The following is a 21,615-nucleotide window of genomic DNA, read 5'->3' on the forward strand; positions in this document are numbered from 1 at the left end:
AAAACTTAACGTTGTCTTTAACATCATTCCTTTACCTTTTCATTGCTGACCAATCCCAATATCTATGCTTATGCCACCTGCTTAGATGTACTTAAATCTATGTATGTGACTGTGCGCAGAAAGTTTCACCTGAAATCGTTTTACATTCCACCTGTTTCCTTTGAAGAGTTTGCACAATACAAAACCTGTCGACTATTTGAGTCCAAGTTCCAAAACCCAGAACTGTTTCTGGTCTGGTAGAGTTCATTGACGTATAAATAGAGCCTATAGATATAATGTTTGAAGTATTTCTGTCTTTATGTTGAAGCTCTGTTTTGTCTGCTTTCTTGTCATATAAATCTTGAGCAGTGAATTTAATATTATTTTCATCCTTCATGACATAAATCTTTACATCTAATGTTTTTCATCGTCGTTATGTCGTCATCCGATGTTAAACCTTGTGGGAAGTTAGGAGGTTTACAATATATGCATCCCACCAGTTTCTTCAACCGTTCCTTCAATACTTTCTATAGCAACAGTTGTAAAACTTGTATGTGTATGTTCTTATCTGCTTTCTTCTCTAACTCATCGTTAACATAAGTTTTATCTGCTTTAAGGTCTAACATCCTGAAACCCATCTTGTATCGGCTTTTAGTTTTTTAAAATCTTCGATGTCCATTCATGGTACCAGTCACCCTTTCTTTCATTTCGTTTTTTTCATCACATATTCTTATCTGCTTTCTTCTCAACATTACTAGCCACATATTCCTCATCCGCTTTCTTTTCAAGGCTGACGTTATAGTTTTATTTCAGAATAGAATGTGTATGAGTCTTTTTAGAAATTTGTTTCAGCTCTTGGCCTTCACTTGACATTTTATTGTCAACATATGTTTGTCTGCTAGTTCAGGATGAGTATGTTTTTTGTTGCATAAGCTTTGTTAGCTCTTTCTTCTTCTTGCTATTGCATCGTCTACATATTCTTTGTCAGCTTTGTTGTCAACATCTGCTTTCAAAAGAAGTTCATTATAGGTTTCTCGTTTAAAGTTCCTTGTTTGGATTTATACGACAGTATGGTTCTTCTTGTCTTGAAACAGAAAATCATCTGTCATTGGTTTAATGTCAGTTTTAAGTTTCCTTCTTTCAAATGACTCAGATATCTTAGAATAGTTTGAAAAAGTTGTTGTGTTCTTATTTAGAGTTGGCTTCGCTATGAGTTGCGGTTGTTTGTATTTTCTCTCATAGACGCTGTTTCATTTGACATTTTTATTCTAGATAAATATGCTTTCAATAGAAAAAGAAATTCAGGAGTTGCTACAACAAACCATTAGATGAACTTTTTACTAATGTCGGTCAAAAGTTTGAGACAGAGACCGTAGCATGAAGGCTATCGTTTTGACTACCCGTTAAGATGGTTAAGAGACCCATCCGTCACAAAAGCTATTGCTTTCGTTAGAAATGAAGTTTTCAGAAGCCATACATGGTTTCCCATTTACAGTCGGTTTTGAAGTTCGATACTATAACAAAGAAAAACGTATGTATGAGAAATTTGAACAGGGAAAAACTTTTACAAGTGAATTTGCTTGTAAACTTAGAAACAACTCTTCAAGCTTTTCAAGAAAAAATAAACGACATCTATATCGAATATGCAAACCAGTATAACATTGACGAGGGAGAGTACCATCTCGATATTATTTATGACAGGAAAAATGCAACTGTTAAAATCAATAGAATAGAAGACCTTGGAGAAAACGTTTATATTTCTACAAAATATAACAACTTGGCATGGTATAGATTTATGAGGATGTTAAATCAGCCTGCAGAATATCCAGTACACCCGGACTTTTATGAAGTCGAAAACCCTAATGGAACATATGAAAATGTTTTCGACCCAGATGCTATTATCGTTCATGCTTCATTTTCTGGTGCACAAAACTCTTTCTTATGCTTGGCAAATGACTTTTACGAAAAACCTACAAAGTTATACGAACCACCAAGTGGAAGTATTTCAGACTTTCAAGTATGGTTTACTACAGATGGAAGAAAAAGAATAATTCCATTATACCATGCGTTTTACTTAGAACTTAGTTTCATATACAACTACTATCGAACGGTAAAAATATAATTTTTTAATACGGTTGAGGTGTTGGATTTGGTTGCCAACTAGACTGTGGTGCAGGTTCAGGCTGTTGTATAACAGGAGCTTGTTCTTCTGGTTCAGGGTCTTTAGGTATAATACCAACGAACTGACCTACTCTTTTACCAATATTTTTGACACCGTTCCAAATTCCTCTTCCTACGGTTTTTATTCCATTCCATATACCTCTTCCAACATTTCGAAAGAAGTTTCCAATACTACTGAAGAAACCCATTTACTACGTGTAAAAATCTAATGTCCGCCTAGTCTCTTACGTTTCCTGTTGAGTTCCATAGCATTCTTTAACTGGAGCTCATACATTCTGTTTCTCCTCTGGTAGAAAACATATTCTGGGTCAACTCCTGTGTTCGCGTCATCTGCATAAAGTTGTTTATATCCCACTTCAGGGTTTGTATAAAACTCTTTCCATCTCATATTTGCATACCATGGTGGCAAACCTAACGCAGCGTCATTTGACATGGCAGTTTGCATTTGTACATCTGTTGGCACTTGACCATAGTTTGCCATTGCAGTTTGTATTCTAACTTCATTTGGAATATTCTCTGGGTTTGGTTGTCCAGGTTGCTGTGCATTTGCTAAGTTCTGTGCGTCCATTTAATATTAGATAAAAATATCTCTTACGAGTACATATACTGAACATTTGCAGGCATTGGTTCATCTTCATATTCTCTATATCTTTCTGCCACGTCAAAGAAATAAATGACACAATGGAAAAAACCTAAAACAAGTAGTCCTATTTCAAACCACATTTACTTACTAGTAAAATTTCTTTGTTATGACACTTTCTCCGGTTTATAGGACCTCTCTCATATTCTATCTTGTCATATCTAAACTCATAGGCATGTATGTCCTCTAACCATCTCATAACGGTTTCCAAACCACTTTTATCGGATGTAAAGTAAAAGCATGGATGGTTATGTAAAACGTCTAAAGTTTCTAAAGAGTCTCTCAAAGTCCAGTCTACTTGGTATTGAAAATCCCATGTGTTATAGAACGGCGGGTCCACTATAAAGAAAATATTTTCCTTGTCTTTATATTTTTCATACAACTCTGTCCAATGACATCTCACAAACTCTATACCCTCAATATATTTTTCTATGTCCTCTTTGAAAACATTTGTATAGTTAAGATATAAAACTTTTGACATAAGTGTTTCAATGTCATGAACTCTTATAGAACCACTATATAATAGTCTAGCAGATATACTATCCCAGTCTATATATTCTGCTTTTTTCAAAACCTCTCTCACAATATTTTTGTTATCTAATGGTATACGTTCCATCTTACCTATAGGTATCTTTTCTTTTAACTCTTTCAATATATTGTTTGTGTCTGGAATATGTTTGAGACGGTCCATATAGTTGTCGAAGTCATTGCATATAATCTTTGAGTCTGGGAATATTGTATGGCACAAATGGGATATATAGAAACTTCCACCGAACAAATCTACAAATGTTAGACCATTCGGTAGTTTCTTAAGTTCTCTCAATATAATATCTTTACATCTACTCTTATTTCCAAAGAACGGTAACGGTGGTTTTGTAAAATTCATTTATATATAATAATAAAAATGTTTTTACCCGAAAAGTGACAGAAAAGTGACAAAGCATGAAAACATATATAATTTGTGAAAAGCTCCTGGAAGACCCGTATATAAGAACTTCATTTATACTAAACATCTTCAGGGCTAGAAGGGGCGCAGCCCCTGGAAGCCCCACTACCTTTTTTTTTTTTTTTTCATATGGTTTTATGATAGATAAGCATTATATTCCCACTCATTATATTCGTAAATTTTGAGGTTTATCCTTCGCTTTTAAGATTATTGAATTTGATTTTTATATAAAATAGTTATATATTAGAAAATAATATGAGTTTATGTGATATTATTTTTCAGAAGATTTCATTCTATATGCCTATGAAAAGTACTCTCAAAACTAACTTTTCCTAATTATAATTAAATCTAGAATATTGTATTATGCTTAGTATTATTTCATTTTTCTCATTTAATTTAGAATTTACAAATGTCAAAAAATTGAGAGCTGTCACTTTTGATGAATTTCTGTTTATTACATATTTTGCATAATTCTAAGTAGATTTTGTAAAAAATCAAGAAAGAAAAATTTTAACGTGCTTTATTTTTTCTTTTTTATAATAATACATATTATTATATAATTAACATATTCATAATGTTTCACCCTTTCAAAAATATAATCCTCCTCCTCTCAAATAAACGTACATACGGGTGGCCTCTTTTTTCAAAAAATTAAAATTTGAAATTTTGGGCTCAAATATTAGAGATTTTTTCAACCTTCAACGATATATTTTGTCTATATCAGACCTCCTTTCTTTTTGATACTTAGCATTGTTCCTAAATCTTAGCCGTTAAGGCTGTTCTGAAAATATTTTTTTTTCGAAAAAATTCGAAAAAAAATTCTTAAAATTCAAAAATCCCTTAATTCCTGAGGATTTTGGAAAAAAGTTTTTACATGAACATGTGTATATTATATGAAGTATATTGATAAGGTAAAAATCAAATTTTATTGCATATTCATCGAGAAAATAAACTAACGAATCCCTCAAAATTGAGAGGGTAATCCTCCTCCTCTCAAATAAACGTACATACGGGTGCACCCTTAACACAAATGAAGGTAAAAATATATGAATTAAACTTGTGTTGCAGCTTTTGATACATTAGCGCTAGATTCACCATCATCTTTTGGTTCACTTTTTGCAAATTTAAATGCATTATAAAGTGTTGTAGAGCAAAAAGCTAGACCACGGACCAAACCAAAAGAATCTGTGAGAGGATAACACCACATAAGGTGTACAGCGTCGTCCTTTTTGACATAGTACATTAATAACGAGAAGCAAGTAATTACTAGGAACTGGGATAAAATTGAGAGAATTGTAGCTAATCCACCCTTTTGGAAGGATTGAAGAATAGCTTGGCAATTGAATCGACCAAAAGCAAAACAGCCTAACGCGTTTCTGAATCTCATCATTGGTCCAGCCCATTTGAGATATCCATCGCTGGTGGAAAACATCATTGATAACTCACTAGGAATCGTCCATGTCAAAATTGTTGTTAACGATCCCCACAGGAAATTGATCCAAAAGGCGTGTCCAATAAGCTTGAGCCATCTTGCATGTTTATTAGCACCATGAGAGTATGATGCAGCTGGAATAATCTTATATACGAAAAAGGAGATTTGACAGAATGTCAAATCTCCTCAAAAAGTGACAGTTTACATGGCAAACAATTGCGAGCAATTTTTAGCCATTTTGGCTGAGAACTAGGGTCTGCGAGGTACATAGATAGAATCAGTACCTCGCAGACTCTAGTTCTCTATATGGCGCCGAGAAATTTTCGTGAAATGCGACGACATTTCACCAAAATTTTCTCGACACCATAGGATGAATTGGAGGGTGTGAGATACTATTACATATAATAGTACTCACCCCCTCCAAAACCTCGAAAATCTCAAAATTTCCTGCAATTATCATCAACTTTGCATAGCACAATCGGCCAAAAATTCATTCAATTGTCCTTCTTCTCAATATTTCTTAACTCTTTCGATTTCTTTCAAAATATCTTTCAATAATCTTTCAATGATAAATATTATACAAAAACGATTAGTATGAAACTTTTTTGCATTTTAAAAATATTTTATATTTCTGTTTTTATTTCAATTTTTATATTTTTATTTTCCTTTTTTTAGATGAAACTTATTTGTTTACCAATATTCCTTATTTTATAAAATTTTTCAATTGAATACTACAATAATTTTATCTCTCCTTTATTAAATTTTCGATTTTTATGTTAATTCTAATTCTTTGCACTATTTCTTGTCTAAATCTTCTAAAATTTTTATTTTAATTTAATTTGACACATAATCATCCTTTTAATTTTCGATTCAAATCCTTATCCTCTTCATTATTTTTCAATAATTTTTTATCGTAATTTGTAAAATTCGTTCTTTTATAGCTGTTTAAATAATCCAAAACCATGATATTTATTATTGTTAATTATTCCTAATCATGTTTTTTCCATTAATTTTAATTTTTTATTTTCTGAACCATTTAAATTAATTTTGTTAAGAATATTTTTTCAATATAGACTTCTGAAATAATTAAATTATTCTCAAATTCTCACAAATTATTTCATTTCAAATTTGTTTAAAATGAATTTGTACACCTTAGTTGATTCAGCTTGGCTTGAAACAGCTCTAGCACAGATTCAAAGGCGCACACCGTTAGCCATTGTTCTCACAAATGTTCCATTAGTCAACAACACTATTCGTTCATCAATTAACAAGATAACATTTTACAAAGCTCTCTTATGTAATAGACTAATTACTATTGAAGAGTACTTACATCATACATACAAACTTCAAGAGTTTACTACTTTCTACATTAAATATAATAATCGACTCTACGAGTGTTCATCCATTTTGAAACACAGAGATGACACTCTCCTTACCGATTATTTGATATTACAAAGTTCAAACGACTCTCGTATACAGGAAGAACCCTCATCAGCCAGCACTCCTCTACAACGCCAGCTTTCATCAGCCAGCACTACCAACTCTGTTCCACAGCAACAGCTCTCAACAGCCAACGCTCCTCTACAAAGCCCACTTTCTGCCAACACCCAGACACAACGCCAGCTCTCTGCCAACGCTCCTCTTCAACGCCAGCTTTCATTAGCCAGCAGTACCAACACTCCCACACAGCCACAACTCTCTGCCAGCACTCCCCCACAACTCCAGCTCTCGGCCAACTCTCTTCCACAGCAACAACTCTCTGCCAACACCCAGACACAACGCCAGCTCTCTGCCAACTCTCTTCCACAGCAACAACTCTCTGCCAACACCCAGACACAACGCCAGCTCTCTGCCAACTCTCTTCCACAGCAACAACTCTCTGCCAACACCCAGACACAACGCCAGCTCTCTGCCAACTCTCTTCCACAGCAACAACTCTCTGCCAACACCCAGACACAACGCCAGCTCTCTGCCAACTCTCTTCCACAGCAACAACTCTCTGCCAACACCCAGACACAACGCCAGCTCTCTGCCAACTCTCTTCCACAGCAACAACTCTCTGCCAATACTCCTCTTCAACGCCAGCTCTCTGCCAATACTCCTCTCCAACGCCGGCTCTCTGCCAATACTCCTCTCCAACGCCAGCTCTCTGCCAACACTCTTCCACAGCAACAACTCTCTGCCAACACTCCTCTTCCACAGCAACAACTCTCTGCCAACACCCCTCTTCAGCGCCAGCTATCTGCCAACACTTCGGCACAGCAACAACTCTCTGCCAACACCTTGGCACAGCAACAGCTCTCTGCCAATACTCAGCCTCAGCCTCACCCATCTGTGTCTATTCCCCTTAAGCGCGGGAGATCCAAAGTTAATGTACCAAAAGATCTTAAGGTAACTATTAGAAACCTAATTGAGCAGCATGGCCATCTTGGAATAATCTCCGCCTATAACCAAATAAATAAAGATATCGAATATGCCAAATCTCATTTTGAGGCATTTTTGGACATGAAGACGGGTATTGTTCCACAGCCAACGCCTACCCAAGCATGGTTCTCCGCTATTGAACGTTTTAAGCCCCTGAATCAAATTTCTTCCACAATTCCTTCCGGACTTATGATTGAAGAGTCTCCATTATCATTTCCATCTGAGCTGAGGAACATTAAATATCTTACAAACCCTCTTCCACATCCCCCCTCAAGACATATGGTAGAAAGAGCTTTTAGAGAGCTAGGCTTGGCACGTCCAAGGGGACCCTATCGGCCAAAAGGAAAGACAAGATACTTAGCTGCCTTTCCTAACCAAATATGGCACGTTGATATCCACTTTCTTGGCAAAAAGAGAAGTCAGATTCTTTATGCTGTGATTGATGACTGCACAAGGCTCATCATAGAATGGCAGCATCTTTCGTCAAAACATGCTAGCCAAACAGTGAAAGTAATTAAGAGAGCAATAGCCCGTTATGGACCACCACATACAATTTGGTCCGATAATGGCGGCGAGAATAAAGGCGAGTTCCTAAAGGCTATGAGGGTTCGGGGGATCAATAATGTATATATTGTCCCCCATTGCCCATACCAAAATGGGAAAATCGAGCGCTTGTGGCCTAACATAGAGAGCAGAGAGTTGTCATGGGCAAAGATTCAACAATGAGTTGAGTACTATAATGCTAAACCTCATCTAGCATTACCAACTCATTATGTGAATGGAAAACAAATTCACTATAGCCCATCTGAAATGTGGAAGAAACTTCCAATTTGGAAGAGGGGAATACCGGCAAAATGGATTGTGGATGGAGTCTCTCAAGATTTTCTTCCAGGTTCACTTATGGCCAATGAGATGCCAGAGCTCCAAGGAATCGAAGAAGATGAATGGGAAAAAGAAGGCGAGGAAGTTGAAGAAGAAGAAAATAAGGCGAATCCGGTTGAAATAGAAGAAGATAGTAATGAAGAAGAAGAATACGAAGTAAATTATGAAGAAGAATATCAAGAAGATTATGAAGACCCTTATGAAGAAGATTATGATGATTCATTTTAATATTACGAATAAAATGTCACTTTTTCTATTTTTGACACGTAAAGTTGTCATTTTTCTGTCAAACTGTTTTTATCGTTTTCGTATATAACAATAACACCTTGGTTAATTGCAATGAAAACCGCATTTGTTAAGTATTGGAATCTAATTGTGACATTATAGCCGGCGAATCCATCATCAAATTGATCCTTGGGGAGAGATAAGCCAAGAAGCTTACGAACGACAATAGTCGGAACAAAATATGATAAGTTTGTAATAAGCTGAGAAAAGCCAACTTTGAGTGCTGGGAATGTATGAGGAGAGAATTTCTTAAATAAATCACCTAACTGGGGCTTAACGGCAAATGCGCCTTTATAATACCACCCAAGAAGCATAAATGCAGGGAATAATTCGGAAAGAACAGTTGAAAGTGCTGCACCACGTACTCCAAGCTTGCCTAAAAGTAATAAAGCGGGATCAAATAATAAACCATTCAAAACAAATGATACAAGCTCCATGATTGCGAATATATGTGTCCTACCTTCGCCCTGAAAGAAGCCACCACAACATAAGAATAAACATGTAGCAATGGATCCGTATGAAAGTAGAGAAATATACTCGAAGCCAAATTCAACAAGGCCTTCATCAGCACCAAACCATCTTGCTGCATGTTTGACTGTTGGAATAAGAATTGCTGGAACAATTAAAGAACAAATTATCGAACAGCGAATTAAATCACTAAAAACTTGTCTGGTTTCCGATTCTTTTCTCTGGCCAAATAATTGCGAAGTTTTCGTTGATGCTGCTGTGCACATAAAGAATCCAAATGAACGGCCGATGTTATCAAAGCAATTATAAGTAGAAACGGCAGCCATACCACGATCTCCGCATGCTTTTGCAACCCAGATGGTGTCAATAATTGAGTATAAGGCGCCAACAACTTGAGAAACCATTGGACCCATGGATAAAAACAAAATTGTCTTGAGCGGTGGGCGGCCTGCTAATCTGTAGTGTTCCAGTTGCAAGTCTTTATCTTGTTTTTGACCTAATAAAGGTGTAGGATTTACCATTTGTTGAATTAATTAAGGGTGGCTTCCGACCAAATTGTCACTTTTTACCCCAAGTGAGAAAATTTCGTAATTTATAACCAAGTTTTTTAAAATCTATATTTAATAAAGATTCTATTTTTCTTATTAAATTTCAAAAATGAGGGGGTTCGGAATCGTCCACAAATTGCCGAAAGGGTTTTTGCCAGTTTTGAATCCGCTTATTTTTATCGACCAAAATTATAATAAATATAATTTTCGATAAGTATTCTACCCAAATGATTCTTCAAAAAAATATTTTTTGGATTTTATTCCGTAAAAAACGTTACATAAAACACCTAGAAAATTTCGAATTTTCCCTAAAAAATTCAGTGCAGGTCGATTGAAGAGATTTTTCAAAAATAATCATATCAGTAGATAGGGTATAATATAGAGGAGCTTTATGAATAACTCAAAATCCGGGAAACTCAATATTCAACGAGAAAAACGCTTAACGAATCTCACTTTTGGTGTAAACATCACAAAAAATTGAGAGAGCTTTCTGGTCGGAAGCCTCCCTTAATCTTATCAAAAATCGTTCAGCAATTCAATAATGTATTAATGTATATATTGTTACACAACTATCCCATCGTCAATAATAGATTTTCCTGTGATCCCAAATTGAAAGGATAAATGGATTAATTTCTATGTTTTGCGGTTTCAAATTTCAATATTTAATCGTCGTTAAATTTTTTAACCCAATTTCAAAAAAATTATTATTGATTTAGCACCAGTATGTATAGGTTATATTTGCATTCTTAACAGTTAGTATACAAGTCATGGGTACGGAGGCACTGCGTTCCACTTTACCCAATACTTGTGAATTTAACACTTTACAAAACCGCTAACGTATATTTTACAACACAAACACAAACACTAACTTAACCTTAAATATTTACAAAACCGCCAACCACTTCACTTCACTAACGAACTCACTAATGTAAAAAATAAACGTTCTCACTATCGTTCTCACTAACGACTTCACTAATGTTCTCATAAATTTTCCTCAATATCTTCATCATCAGTGTTAACCCTATTGTAGTCATACTTGAAGCCATAAACTTTCTCTAACTTCTTAACGTACAATTTACATAACTTACCTTCGTCATCGTATGGTTTAATGATATAACTATTTCTATCTTTATACACAGTCAATGAAAAGTCAACTGGTCTCGGATGTATTTGAAAGAACATGTTATGCTCAGGAAGGAAGAATAAATGTTTAAATGTATGTTTGTTATACTGTGGAATTCGAATGAGTTGCTTTTGTTCTGTCATTTACATCCAAATAAAAATTTTCAGTAAAAATAAAATAAACTTAAAAATTAATGATATCACCACCCTCACACGTATGAAAACATAGCACAAAAATAAATTTAGGTGAAGAGGTGAAATCTCACCTCTTTTCTCACCTCTTTTCTCACCCTGTTGAATTCATTGCTTTATAACTCTCTTCCTTGGTTTCTTTTTAGTTGCTTTCTTCACGTCGAGATATAAAAATTGCTCACATTTGCTCACATTTTGGCACTTTTTTGTACGTTTGTCAAAAAAATTGTGAGGAAGATCTCACAAAAATAGTCAAAATGTGAGCAAATTTTGAGAAGTGCTCACATTTTGACATACGATTATTTTCATACGTTTTTTTGATGAATTCTAATAAAACTTCATTACCACTTTCAGAACGAAGCGTAACTTTTCAGCACGTAACGCTCTATCATGTGTAGTGACATATTATTCAAAAAAACTCAGATTGCTTATCTTATAATAACAATTTCATTAGAAAAAATGCACGATTTCACGCTAAAACTTTGAAGCAATTCTTAAATTCGGATAAAAAATCGATATGTATTACACTTTAAACTTCAAAAAATGGTTCAAAATTTAGACTTAGTTTATCTTAACAATATAGCAGATTTTAAGCCGAACAAGTAGGAGTAATAAAGAAATAGCTCTTGAAAATAATTACAATTAGTAATATGTAAGTCAAAGTTCGAGTATTCTAATAAATAAACGTTCCGGATTTTCTTTACTACAAGAATCAATACTTAATATATAGAAGCAACAGTAAAAACTTATTAGAGATTCAAAAAGAAAGTTGACTAAAGAGAATCTTTTTATATAAGTAATTTTATTTTTTTGAAATACGAGATCGAATAAACATGTATTTTATTTTATTTTATTACTATAATAATACGTTTTACATAGTAAGAAAGTTTAGAGACTGAAATGAAATTAAAAATTGAGAAAAAATAAAGCTTTTCTATAAAAATTCATATTAATATATAGTATAATATATTACAATTTATTGATAGTTGTGTTAGAAAAAAGGTACATTCACTATTTTTGACAAAATTTAAATTTTCATGGGGTTGTAAATCTTATAATAACTAGATGAATAAGGAATAAATCCAGTATATGTGCATCATTATATTAAACACTATATGTAAGGCTGGTGATTCTATTAACACTTATGAAGATCTATAGTATTTGAGCAGATAAATTTGATAATTTCCAAAACTCTTATATTTCAAAATTAAAGTGTGCGAATGCATTTAAATGAGAGCAAAAAGAGATTGATGCTGTTAAAACTATGTGTTAATTTGCAATTATTTCGCATCACAAGAACTACCCAGTAAATTCGGCTATCTTTCTTTGCAATTATTCTCCATTATACATATAATATAATGGTTAGGGTTTGAAGAAAAGTTACTAAAGAATTATTGACTTTTGAAATAATGCAGAATTTACTTGAAGAAATCATTAATTTATGAGTTCCAAATTGCTAAGCATGACGAAGGATCATTAAATTGCTACAATTAAATACACTTATTGCAGAATTAAGATTTTTGAAATTAAAAGTTTGAAATATTGCCTTTTTGAATAAAAATTTAAATTTTATTATATAATCAGATAATATCTTATAGAAATTAAAAGAAAATATTTTAAACCATTCAAATATTTTGAATGTCTTATCAATTTAAAATATTAAAAATAGCTTGATTTATCATCATTAGTTGTTATCAAAGTTTTCTTCTTTTGATGAACAACAGTAAATGATTTGTTAATTACTTGTCTCCTTTTTCGCAGGAAAATCGAAAGTTATGATGATAATCTTGCTCTCAATTTTGAAACTCTCTGATTTACAAGTAAGCATTCCTTTGGAAAAGCAGTCCTATTCTGTTTCAAGATATTTTAAAGCCTCAATTTCATACAATGCGCAGATCTATTCGAAATTGCAAGAACTCTCAAGAAAAATGCAGCAGCAAGAGAAGATTCCATAGTTTCTAGCATCAAAAATTTACAACCTTAATACAACAGTTAAAGAGAAGCTCGAAAAGAAATATTAACCATAAAGCTGGAAACCATTCGATATCTACTATTGGATCTAATAAAAAGTTAATTATAACATATTTAACATGCTATTTGTTGACTTTGTTCCATTATATTACCATATATATCTTTTGAAATCTAAAATATTTTTACAATTTTAACCATGTATTGTTGAAACCATATATATCTTAGCTAAAGTATAGTTTATGAGTCTGTCACCATCTAACGTATGAATTTTCAAAAATGTCAAATATTTCATTTTCTGTAGATTCAGCCATAATTTCACGTTGTTATACTATTCAACTATTATTTAATATTTTTATCGATTAAATATATGATGAGATGCTAGTTCTCCTGAAAATCGATTTTTAATCGCAATTTTAACTTTCCAAAAAAATTCAAAAATAAAAATCCCTCTCAATTTTCTAAGTTTATAACTCGCCAAATCTCTAGCAAATTTTTTTGGCCCGTATAAATATTGTTTGGCACTATATAGGATGCTATTTATCATATTTTCATCCCATTTTACTGTTATCGCCTAGTGAATGTACCTTTGTTAGAAAAAATATACAACTAAAATGTCAGTTTTAAAAAATTTAAAAATTATATTAAAACAATAGTCATTGAGGATGGTTAATTGCAAAAACTCAAGAAACTATCATTATCTCTCTTTGCTTAACACATCTACAACTGGAAACATCATTCCAAATGTTGCATTCAAGAATCCTATTATTATTCTTTCTTTCAATCTTTTATATTTACTCTTTAAATTCTAATATAATATAAATTCTTCATTTCCTTTGTTTAAACTTTTTTCATTTTAATACCATTTTATCAGATAGTAATTTTTGTTTTTCTCTGACCAAAAATCTTCTCAATTTAACTCCACCTTCACAAAAATTCATTGAGTTCTCTCAAAATTCTTGTATTTTTGGTATACTTAAAGTATCATCTTCAAATATTTTTTGGAGAAAATTGACTTTGCATAATATCGTAATACTTTTTAAGGCAGATAGATTTACCGTAAGTTGAAGAACTTTTAATTTGAACAGAAATTATTCAACAAATATTCTTTTTATTTGATCAAGATACGTATACCAATATGATCTACTTGCTAGGGATATGTAGATCACGTTCAGAATTTGCCAAGTTTGGTGAATATCTATGGGATTAGGGACATCTATTTAATTTAAGAACTAAAAATTAGCATAGGCGTATTATGCTGTTACTGAAATATATTTTGGATGTATAAATTTTTACTTAATACTCTTTTATTGTTATCTTTTTTAAAGATTTTTTATTATGAGCAAAAAATGGCAAGACAATAATATATTGTACATGCAATTTATTATTACTGAATAAATTTATCAATCAAATTTGATCACATACAATTTTTACAGATAAATACATTATCTCAAAAAATATCTATATATTAGTATATGTTACACGAAATGTAATAAAATGTATTACTTTGGTTTATCAATTTATAAATAAGAATGAAAATTTGGAGAAAGGGACAGACTAGCCCATTGTCACTTTTTAATTTCGCAAATGAACGCTTATGGAGTGGAGTTTTTGGGTAAATCTGATTTGCTTATAAATGAAATAAAATCAAAAGAAACCATATTGGCATTATATTATGCAAAAATAAATGATCTTACTTAGTACTTTTAAAGTTAATTTCAGAAAAAATTTGACACAATGGTATCCGGCACATACAAGTGGTGTACAACCAAAATATAAGTTGGTTTAAACATATATTGCTATATCTCATGATCTTACTTAGTACTTTTAAAGTTAATTTCAGAAAAAATTTGACACAATGGTATCCGGCACATACAAGTGGTGTACAACCAAAATATAAGTTGGTTTAAACATATATTGCTATATCTCATGATCTTACTTAGTACTTTTAAAGTTAATTTCAGAAAAAATTTGACACAATGGTATCCGGCACATACAAGTGGTGTACAACCAAAATATAAGTTGGTTTAAACATATATTGCTATATCTCATGATCTTACTTAGTACTTTTAAAGTTAATTTCAGAAAAAATTTGACACAATGGTATCCGGCACATACAAGTGGTGTACAACCAAATCTTCGACTCGATGAACTTGTCATCGAGTTATATTCCAGTGTTGTTCCTTCATTCCTGATTAAGTTGCAAATTAAAGGTCTGGATTCAGAGAGAAGTGTTAAAGTTATCAAAAAAGTCACAAGAGATTTCGAAGAAATGACACAATTTAAAAAAGTCGAATGCATCAGTATGCTTGAAGCTGTTCAGAAAGGTCTGAAAAATGATACACTTGATCCCAACATTGTTTACTCAACATTAAAAATATTATTGCAAAGAAAACATTTGATTTAATAAACATTTAATTTATTATAATTAATTTTTTATTACAGTATAGTAAAAAATGCTATAAATAAATTATTATATTTTATTAAAATGTGACTTTTAATAGTAAGTGAATAAAATAAATCAGGAATTGAGAAAGAAATAAGGTTAATTAAAATAATGAAAATTACAAGTTTAAGGTTAATGAAAAAGTGACAATGGGCGAGTTTGTCCCCCACTCCGAGTATCGCAGCTTTATTTAATAGCATATAAAATGATGTGTTATATGTTTATTTGATACACATATTTTTGATCACAAATATCATACCAAATAATATGCAATTTTATAACAAATGTATTCCAATTTTCACAAATATGAGCTAAGTCTGTAAAATAGATCGATGAAAAGAGTATAAAACATAATTTTAGTCTATTTATTTTCATATTACAAGTTTCAAAACGCAAAGTTAAAATTGTAGTAGACACATGATATCTTTGAACTTGTTTGTACTAGGTGCATGATAATGTAAGCTTCAATTTTATACCAATATTGTAATTTGAATGATTTTTTTATTGAATGTATTGATATACTATTCATTTTATGATATGAAACTGCTATACTACTTGCACTGAATTATATTATTGTGACATTTAAGAGATTTATTTTGATAATTCTGGATGATTAAATAACTCAAGATTGTACATGCCGATTTTCTCCAAACTCAGAATTCTACATGTACATATTATGTATAGCCTGAAGCTGGAGTTTAAGGCCAAAATTTTGGTTAGAAGCGAGTGTCCGTACTTTTTCTTTTTTTTTCGATAAAAAAGAAGAAATTCAAAAGAGACTGTTGCCGAAAATATAGTTGGGATTTGAAATTCAAATCAATTTGTCACCTTTATGCAAGAAAAAAAAATCCGAATGAGTTTTTCGCAAGATACCTCAATAATACAAGATAAAAGTCAATTGCAGCAAATCCTTGTTGAAACTCGGCAGACCCTTAGTGAAATTAGACAGCATGAACTTTTATTAAAAGATGAATTGGAATCCACAAAAACAAAACTCCGAATGACAGAAAGTCAATTACAAAATGCCCCACGATGGATGAGCGCAGATATTGAATCATCAAAAATACAGTTTTTAAAAGCAAGAAATAAAGTTGAGATCGAAGCATTGCAAACCAAGTTACTTGAAAAAGATAAAGAAATTGAAAAGCTAAAAAAGGAACTAATCCCAAGGTCATTTCCTTCTTTATTTATCCAAACAGCAATTAATTCTATAGAATTCTTTTCTCAAAATCAATACATATTGAAATACGCAAAAACAAATTCTCAGTTCTCAATTCTACTTCAAAAATTCCAGAATTTTTCATCGTCAAATTATTCAATAGATACGTTACTTCATGAAATTCAGAATCTAATTGAGTTACTTATTACTACATCAAATGAGACTTTCGAAAGTTTTGAGCATGAAGTTATATTCGCAAATGAATCAACTCATGTTAATCAAATTAATCAAACAAATCAAATTAAGCAGCTTGAAACCGAACTTTCAGAAATGATGGCCAAAAATATGAAATTACAAAATGAAATGTCAAATATCAGAAACGATTATTTATTCTTAACAAACAGATTACTTGGTTATAGCTCATCTCAAGCTGATTATAAAAAGATAAATTCTTCTGTTGACAAATTATTACGATTTAAAGATGAAAATGATAAAATAAAACAAAGTATTGCTTTATTGCAAAAGCAGATTTTAGATTCCAGCCAAGAAATATCAATTAATATAATTTTTGAACGGATTTTGGATAAGTTTAAAGAATATCAAAATGGCTACCGAAGGATATCTAAAGCATTTAATCTTCATGATTCAAATACTAATGATTTAATAAATAAAATTCTCGAAAAGCACACGTCATTACAATTAGAGACATCAGAACTCTCGAAGACTTACGACAAATTAGCAAAATCTGCAAACTCAATGAGAGATCAAATTAAATTGTTACAAAACCAATTAAAAAATCGTGAAAAAGAAAGCATTATAGTACAATCAGAAGTTGAAAAGCAAATTACAACCAAGCAGATGAAAATCGATACCCTCGAAAACAAATTATCCGATCTCCTTCAAAAATCAAACGAAATCAGAATAAATTTTGAACAAAGTCTCAGAGAAATTGAAGATTCGAACAAATATGCAATTACAAGTCGAAAGGAAATCCTTGATCTCACAGAAGAAAACAAAAACCTCAAACATCAAATAGAATTAATGGAAACAAGGTTGAAATCCTATTCAACACAAAGTGATAAAATTTCATCTTACGAAAAGCAAATATCTGGATTGCAGCAAACAATAAATTCACTAACAAACCAAATTGAAATCCTTCAAAATACTAAAATTGAAAACAATTACAATGTTGAATTAAATTTGAAACGTGAAAACGAAGAACAAAAGGATAAAATTGCAAAAAATCAAAAGATTATTTCAGATATGAAGATCAAAATTCAAGACCTTAACATCAAAATTGGTCAATATGATAAAAATATCTCTGATTTGAAACAGAAATTATCAGAGCAAAAGAATGATTTTGAAAAATTACAAAGAGAAACTATTCACAAGTATCAAAATCTTATTATAGAATCCCAAAATAAAGAAAGTCAGAAGTACAAAATTGAACTTGAAGCAGCTGCAGATGAAATGAAAGAATCTCAATCAATAATGAGGAAATTCGCAGAAAAGGTTGAAAAACAAAATAGAAAAATCAAGAATTTAAATCAAGTAATTGATCAAATGAAGAATGAATCATTCAATGAATCAAAAATAAATGGTGTCCTGAAGGAGAAAATAGAACAGCTCAATAAAGAAAAAAGAGAAGATATTCAAAATATTACCACATTGAAGCTTCAAAATTCCGAATTAAAGAAAAAACTAGAACTAAATGAAAGAAATGACACAAGTAAAGCAAATGAATTCATCTTAAAAGTAAAGTCACTAGAACTTGAACTTGAATCGATTAAAAATGAAAATAATTCCTACAAAATGACAATTGAGAACTACAAACCTAAATTAAATGATTATGAAATCAAAAGTTTACATCAAAAAGTTATGGCACTCGAAACAGAGTTATCATTAGAAAGAAAGAAATTTACTTCACTTCAGACCCAGTTCTCATCTCTATGCAAGGAAAATGAGAAAAATATTTTAATGATCAATGATTTAAAGAAAAAAATATCTAATTTCCAACAAGAAAGCAGCAGACTTTCTTTGTTTGAGCAAAACATGAATGAAAAAGTTGAATCAATGCAGAAGAAATTAGAACTTGCAGAAGGCAACTTGTCCACTAGCGAAAAGGCCTTGGCAACACTCTCAGAGCTGGTTAAAACTGCAAAAATCGAATTAATTCGCTACAATAAATCTGAAATTGATGCAGAAAATTCTTTATCTAATCTTTTTGGAATTTTCGGAATTACCAATCAAAGAATTAAATCCTTGATTGTAAATAAACCAAATACAATTAATAAGAAACCGGTCAGAACCAGCCATGGAATAGCTGGGAACGCGTCTGATTTATTTGTCCGTCTAAATACCCTTTGCAACCAAGTGGAAAATGAAACTGAAAATATGAGTATAATTTTACAAAATTCAACTATTCAATAAAATGATTTATTTAGAGCTTATGATCATTTCATGTATAAGTAATTTTTTTTGTTTTGAACCAAAGAGATAAATTTTTTAATGATAATATATATTGAATTTTGTTTTTTGAGATTTAATTAGAAACAAAAACGAAAATTGAATACAAAACATTCAAAATTTAACATTAACAGCGATAAATAAATAAATAAATAAAAATATAATAATAAAATCAGCAACATGATGACTTTTCTGCATGAACAAGTACATCTGTTGGCTCATTAACGTCCTTACTAATAATTTTTGTCAAGCATTTCTTGCCGATAAGATTCATTAAATCGTTGATTTTATCTGGCTGATCTTTTGCACTCAACTCAATGAAATCAAATCCATGCTCAACTGCAAAGTTCAGACCAGTTTCTGTCGTAACCATTCTTTGTGATTCTAAATCTGATTTATTTGCAACTACAACAATCGTTGGCTGGGTTACACACTCTGTCGTAATACTATTGCACCATGAAGCAAGGCTTTTAAAAGATTGGAGATTATCAACTGAATAAATTAGTACAATAAAATCTGTTTCTCGATAAAACATTGGAGTGAGTGATCGAAATCTTTCTTGTCCTGCGGTATCCCACATATTGAGCTTTATAAAGTAATCACCCATGTTTAAATTTTTAACAAGGAATGATGCCCCAACAGTGGGTACGGAATCAGGTGTGAAATAACCTGTATGCGCTTCTGAGACTATTGTTGTTTTCCCTACAGTTGAATCACCAAGAAACACGACTTTGAAACTAAATATTTTGTCTGTTGCTTGTTGATTTACCATTTGCGTTATCAAATACTAGATTTTGTAAATTAATCAAATTCATCTGAAACTCGGTAGACTCACAAATTGTAAAAAAATTGAATGGTAAAAAGATAAAGAAAATGATCTTTTTATTACTTTTCTTTTTGTTGAAAGTTTGAAAAAAAAATATTCTCAATTTTCAATATGTGAAATCTTGAGTTTAAATCAATAGTATATTACAAATATGAGTAATAAGATTAATCAACTGATTCTGGATTCAAATTGAATTAAAAATGGTCAAGACTTTTTATGAAAGTTTTGAATGTTAAATTTAATTCGTTTTTTTTTAATTATTCAAAAATGTAAACTTTTCAAATTTGAACAATTAACTATATTTTTTTATTGTGTAACGTTTATACATAATACCATTAATACTTCTTGCGTTAAATATTTATTTTTATTTATATATTCATTAAGGGTGCACCCGTATGTACGTTTATTTGAGAGGAGGAGGATTACCCTCTCAATTTTGAGGGATTCGTTAGTTTATTTTCTCGATGAATATGCAATAAAATTTGATTTTTACCTTATCAATATACTTCATATAATATACACATGTTCATGTAAAAACTTTTTTCCAAAATCTTCAGGAATTAAGGGATTTTTGAATTTTAAGAATTTTTTTTCGAATTTTTTCGAAAAAAAATATTTTCAGAACAGCCTTAACGGCTAAGATTTAGGAACAATGCTAAGTATCAAAAAGAAAGGAGGTCTGATATAGACAACATATATCGTTGAAGGTTGAAAAAATCTCTAATATTTGAGCCCAAAATTTAGGGCTGTACAAAATCGAGAAAAACATTGCCGTGCGGTAATATAGGGTCAAAAAAATCGCGCCTCGGCGGCTCCGCCGCCTCGGCACTATTAAGTGCGCATTATATTTAATATGTCCTTCTTTTTTTCTTTTTTCTTCTTCTTCTTTTCCTTTCCTTCTTTCTCTCCTTCCTCTTCTTTCCTTCTCCTTCTCTTTTTACAACAACGTCGAAGATCTTCGAATTTGATTGTTGGAAAAGCATCTATTTCAGATAAAGGATGCCTTTCTCACAGTCAACATACGAGGGTCCTGGCTGAAACGTTCTCAAAAAGCCTGAGATGGTAATTCTCTGATCACTCATAGCTGGGCAGGTAGTCATTGCTGACAATACCTGTCTTTATGCATGCACGCTTTCATATATATGGGTTTACACTATCAATTCGCAAAGTTGTTCCGAATTCTTCCAAAATGGAAGGACCCGAAACAACTTTGCTTGTTAACGATACAGACGCATTACTTTGCATTGATACTGTGCTGAGTTGTGTAGAAAGTTTGATTAGAGTTGTTTTGTTCTGGTATCTCTCATCTTCTGATGAGAGAAATCAAAGCAACACAACTCTAATGAGTTTGTTTTCACTCATTTGTATGTAGGTTTTTAGTTCGATTGGAGCTGCTTCATAATGAGATCTCTCATCAATTGATGAGGGAGATCATAACAAAGCAGCTCTAATGTATATGCTCGTATTAACCTGGTTGTAATGCGTTGTAACGTCAGCTTGTAGTTCGTTTGGGGCCACTTCACATTGAAATGAGAAGAAATGATTAAAGGACTCTGAAAGGCTTTGGCCGTTGATGTTGTAATCACATTACTTGGAACTAGCTGGATGCTAAGATGTGTAGAATGTTCGATTAGAGCTGTTTTGATATGAT

General features: G+C 31.8%; 9 protein-coding genes across 9 annotated transcripts, besides 9 other annotated features; 4 read left to right on the forward strand and 5 right to left on the reverse strand.

Moving 5' to 3' along the window:
• The first annotated feature begins 1 nt into the window (after position 1).
• Positions 2-813: a mobile genetic element.
• A 961-nt stretch (positions 814-1,774) lies between these two features.
• TVAGG3_0919410 (uncharacterized protein) lies at positions 1,775-2,101 on the forward strand (the record flags this gene model as incomplete). The annotated part of the gene is made up of 1 exon (XM_051252168.1): positions 1,775-2,101. One exon carries the CDS (start codon positions 1,775-1,777, stop codon positions 2,099-2,101), a length of 327 nt encoding a protein of 108 aa, XP_051077742.1.
• A 4-nt stretch (positions 2,102-2,105) lies between these two features.
• Positions 2,106-2,348, reverse strand: TVAGG3_0919420 (serine threonine-protein phosphatase family; the record flags this gene model as incomplete). The annotated part of the gene is made up of 1 exon (XM_051252169.1): positions 2,106-2,348. The coding sequence occupies one exon, from the start codon at positions 2,346-2,348 to the stop codon at positions 2,106-2,108; it is 243 nt and encodes an 80-aa protein (XP_051077743.1).
• A 17-nt stretch (positions 2,349-2,365) lies between these two features.
• TVAGG3_0919430 (uncharacterized protein) lies at positions 2,366-2,728 on the reverse strand (the record flags this gene model as incomplete). Its single annotated transcript, XM_051252170.1, has 1 exon — positions 2,366-2,728. The coding sequence occupies one exon, from the start codon at positions 2,726-2,728 to the stop codon at positions 2,366-2,368; it is 363 nt and encodes a 120-aa protein (XP_051077744.1).
• A 1,438-nt stretch (positions 2,729-4,166) lies between these two features.
• Positions 4,167-4,203: a mobile genetic element.
• Positions 4,204-4,797: 594 nt separating this feature from the next.
• On the reverse strand, positions 4,798-5,178 carry TVAGG3_0919450 (multidrug resistance protein YPNP-related family; the record flags this gene model as incomplete). The annotated part of the gene is made up of 1 exon (XM_001293835.1): positions 4,798-5,178. The coding sequence occupies one exon, from the start codon at positions 5,176-5,178 to the stop codon at positions 4,798-4,800; it is 381 nt and encodes a 126-aa protein (XP_001293836.1).
• A 1,534-nt stretch (positions 5,179-6,712) lies between these two features.
• Positions 6,713-7,510, reverse strand: TVAGG3_0919460 (membrane-spanning 4-domains subfamily A MS4A -related family; the record flags this gene model as incomplete). Its single annotated transcript, XM_001289915.1, has 1 exon — positions 6,713-7,510. One exon carries the CDS (start codon positions 7,508-7,510, stop codon positions 6,713-6,715), a length of 798 nt encoding a protein of 265 aa, XP_001289916.1.
• Positions 7,511-7,691: 181 nt separating this feature from the next.
• Positions 7,692-8,712: a mobile genetic element.
• On the forward strand, positions 8,413-8,712 carry TVAGG3_0919480 (uncharacterized protein; the record flags this gene model as incomplete). Its single annotated transcript, XM_051252171.1, has 1 exon — positions 8,413-8,712. The coding sequence occupies one exon, from the start codon at positions 8,413-8,415 to the stop codon at positions 8,710-8,712; it is 300 nt and encodes a 99-aa protein (XP_051077745.1).
• A 24-nt stretch (positions 8,713-8,736) lies between these two features.
• Positions 8,737-8,802: a mobile genetic element.
• A 972-nt stretch (positions 8,803-9,774) lies between these two features.
• Positions 9,775-10,292: a mobile genetic element.
• Positions 10,293-11,261: 969 nt separating this feature from the next.
• Positions 11,262-14,610: a mobile genetic element.
• Positions 14,611-15,685: a mobile genetic element.
• TVAGG3_0919530 (MULE transposase domain-containing protein) lies at positions 15,118-15,474 on the forward strand (the record flags this gene model as incomplete). Its single annotated transcript, XM_051252172.1, has 1 exon — positions 15,118-15,474. The coding sequence occupies one exon, from the start codon at positions 15,118-15,120 to the stop codon at positions 15,472-15,474; it is 357 nt and encodes a 118-aa protein (XP_051077746.1).
• Positions 15,686-17,035: 1,350 nt separating the features above from the next.
• TVAGG3_0919540 (biological adhesion protein) lies at positions 17,036-19,102 on the forward strand (the record flags this gene model as incomplete). The annotated part of the gene is made up of 1 exon (XM_001300026.1): positions 17,036-19,102. The coding sequence occupies one exon, from the start codon at positions 17,036-17,038 to the stop codon at positions 19,100-19,102; it is 2,067 nt and encodes a 688-aa protein (XP_001300027.1).
• A 208-nt stretch (positions 19,103-19,310) lies between these two features.
• TVAGG3_0919550 (retrograde vesicle-mediated transport, Golgi to ER) lies at positions 19,311-19,745 on the reverse strand (the record flags this gene model as incomplete). The annotated part of the gene is made up of 1 exon (XM_001300027.1): positions 19,311-19,745. One exon carries the CDS (start codon positions 19,743-19,745, stop codon positions 19,311-19,313), a length of 435 nt encoding a protein of 144 aa, XP_001300028.1.
• A 1,009-nt stretch (positions 19,746-20,754) lies between these two features.
• Positions 20,755-20,903: a mobile genetic element.
• A 332-nt stretch (positions 20,904-21,235) lies between these two features.
• Positions 21,236-21,495: a mobile genetic element.
• Positions 21,496-21,615: the final 120 nt, after the last annotated feature.

The sequence above is a fragment of the Trichomonas vaginalis genome, chromosome I, assembly GCF_026262505.1.
Source record: "Trichomonas vaginalis G3 chromosome I, whole genome shotgun sequence".
NCBI classification, from domain to species: domain Eukaryota; phylum Parabasalia; order Trichomonadida; family Trichomonadidae; genus Trichomonas; species Trichomonas vaginalis.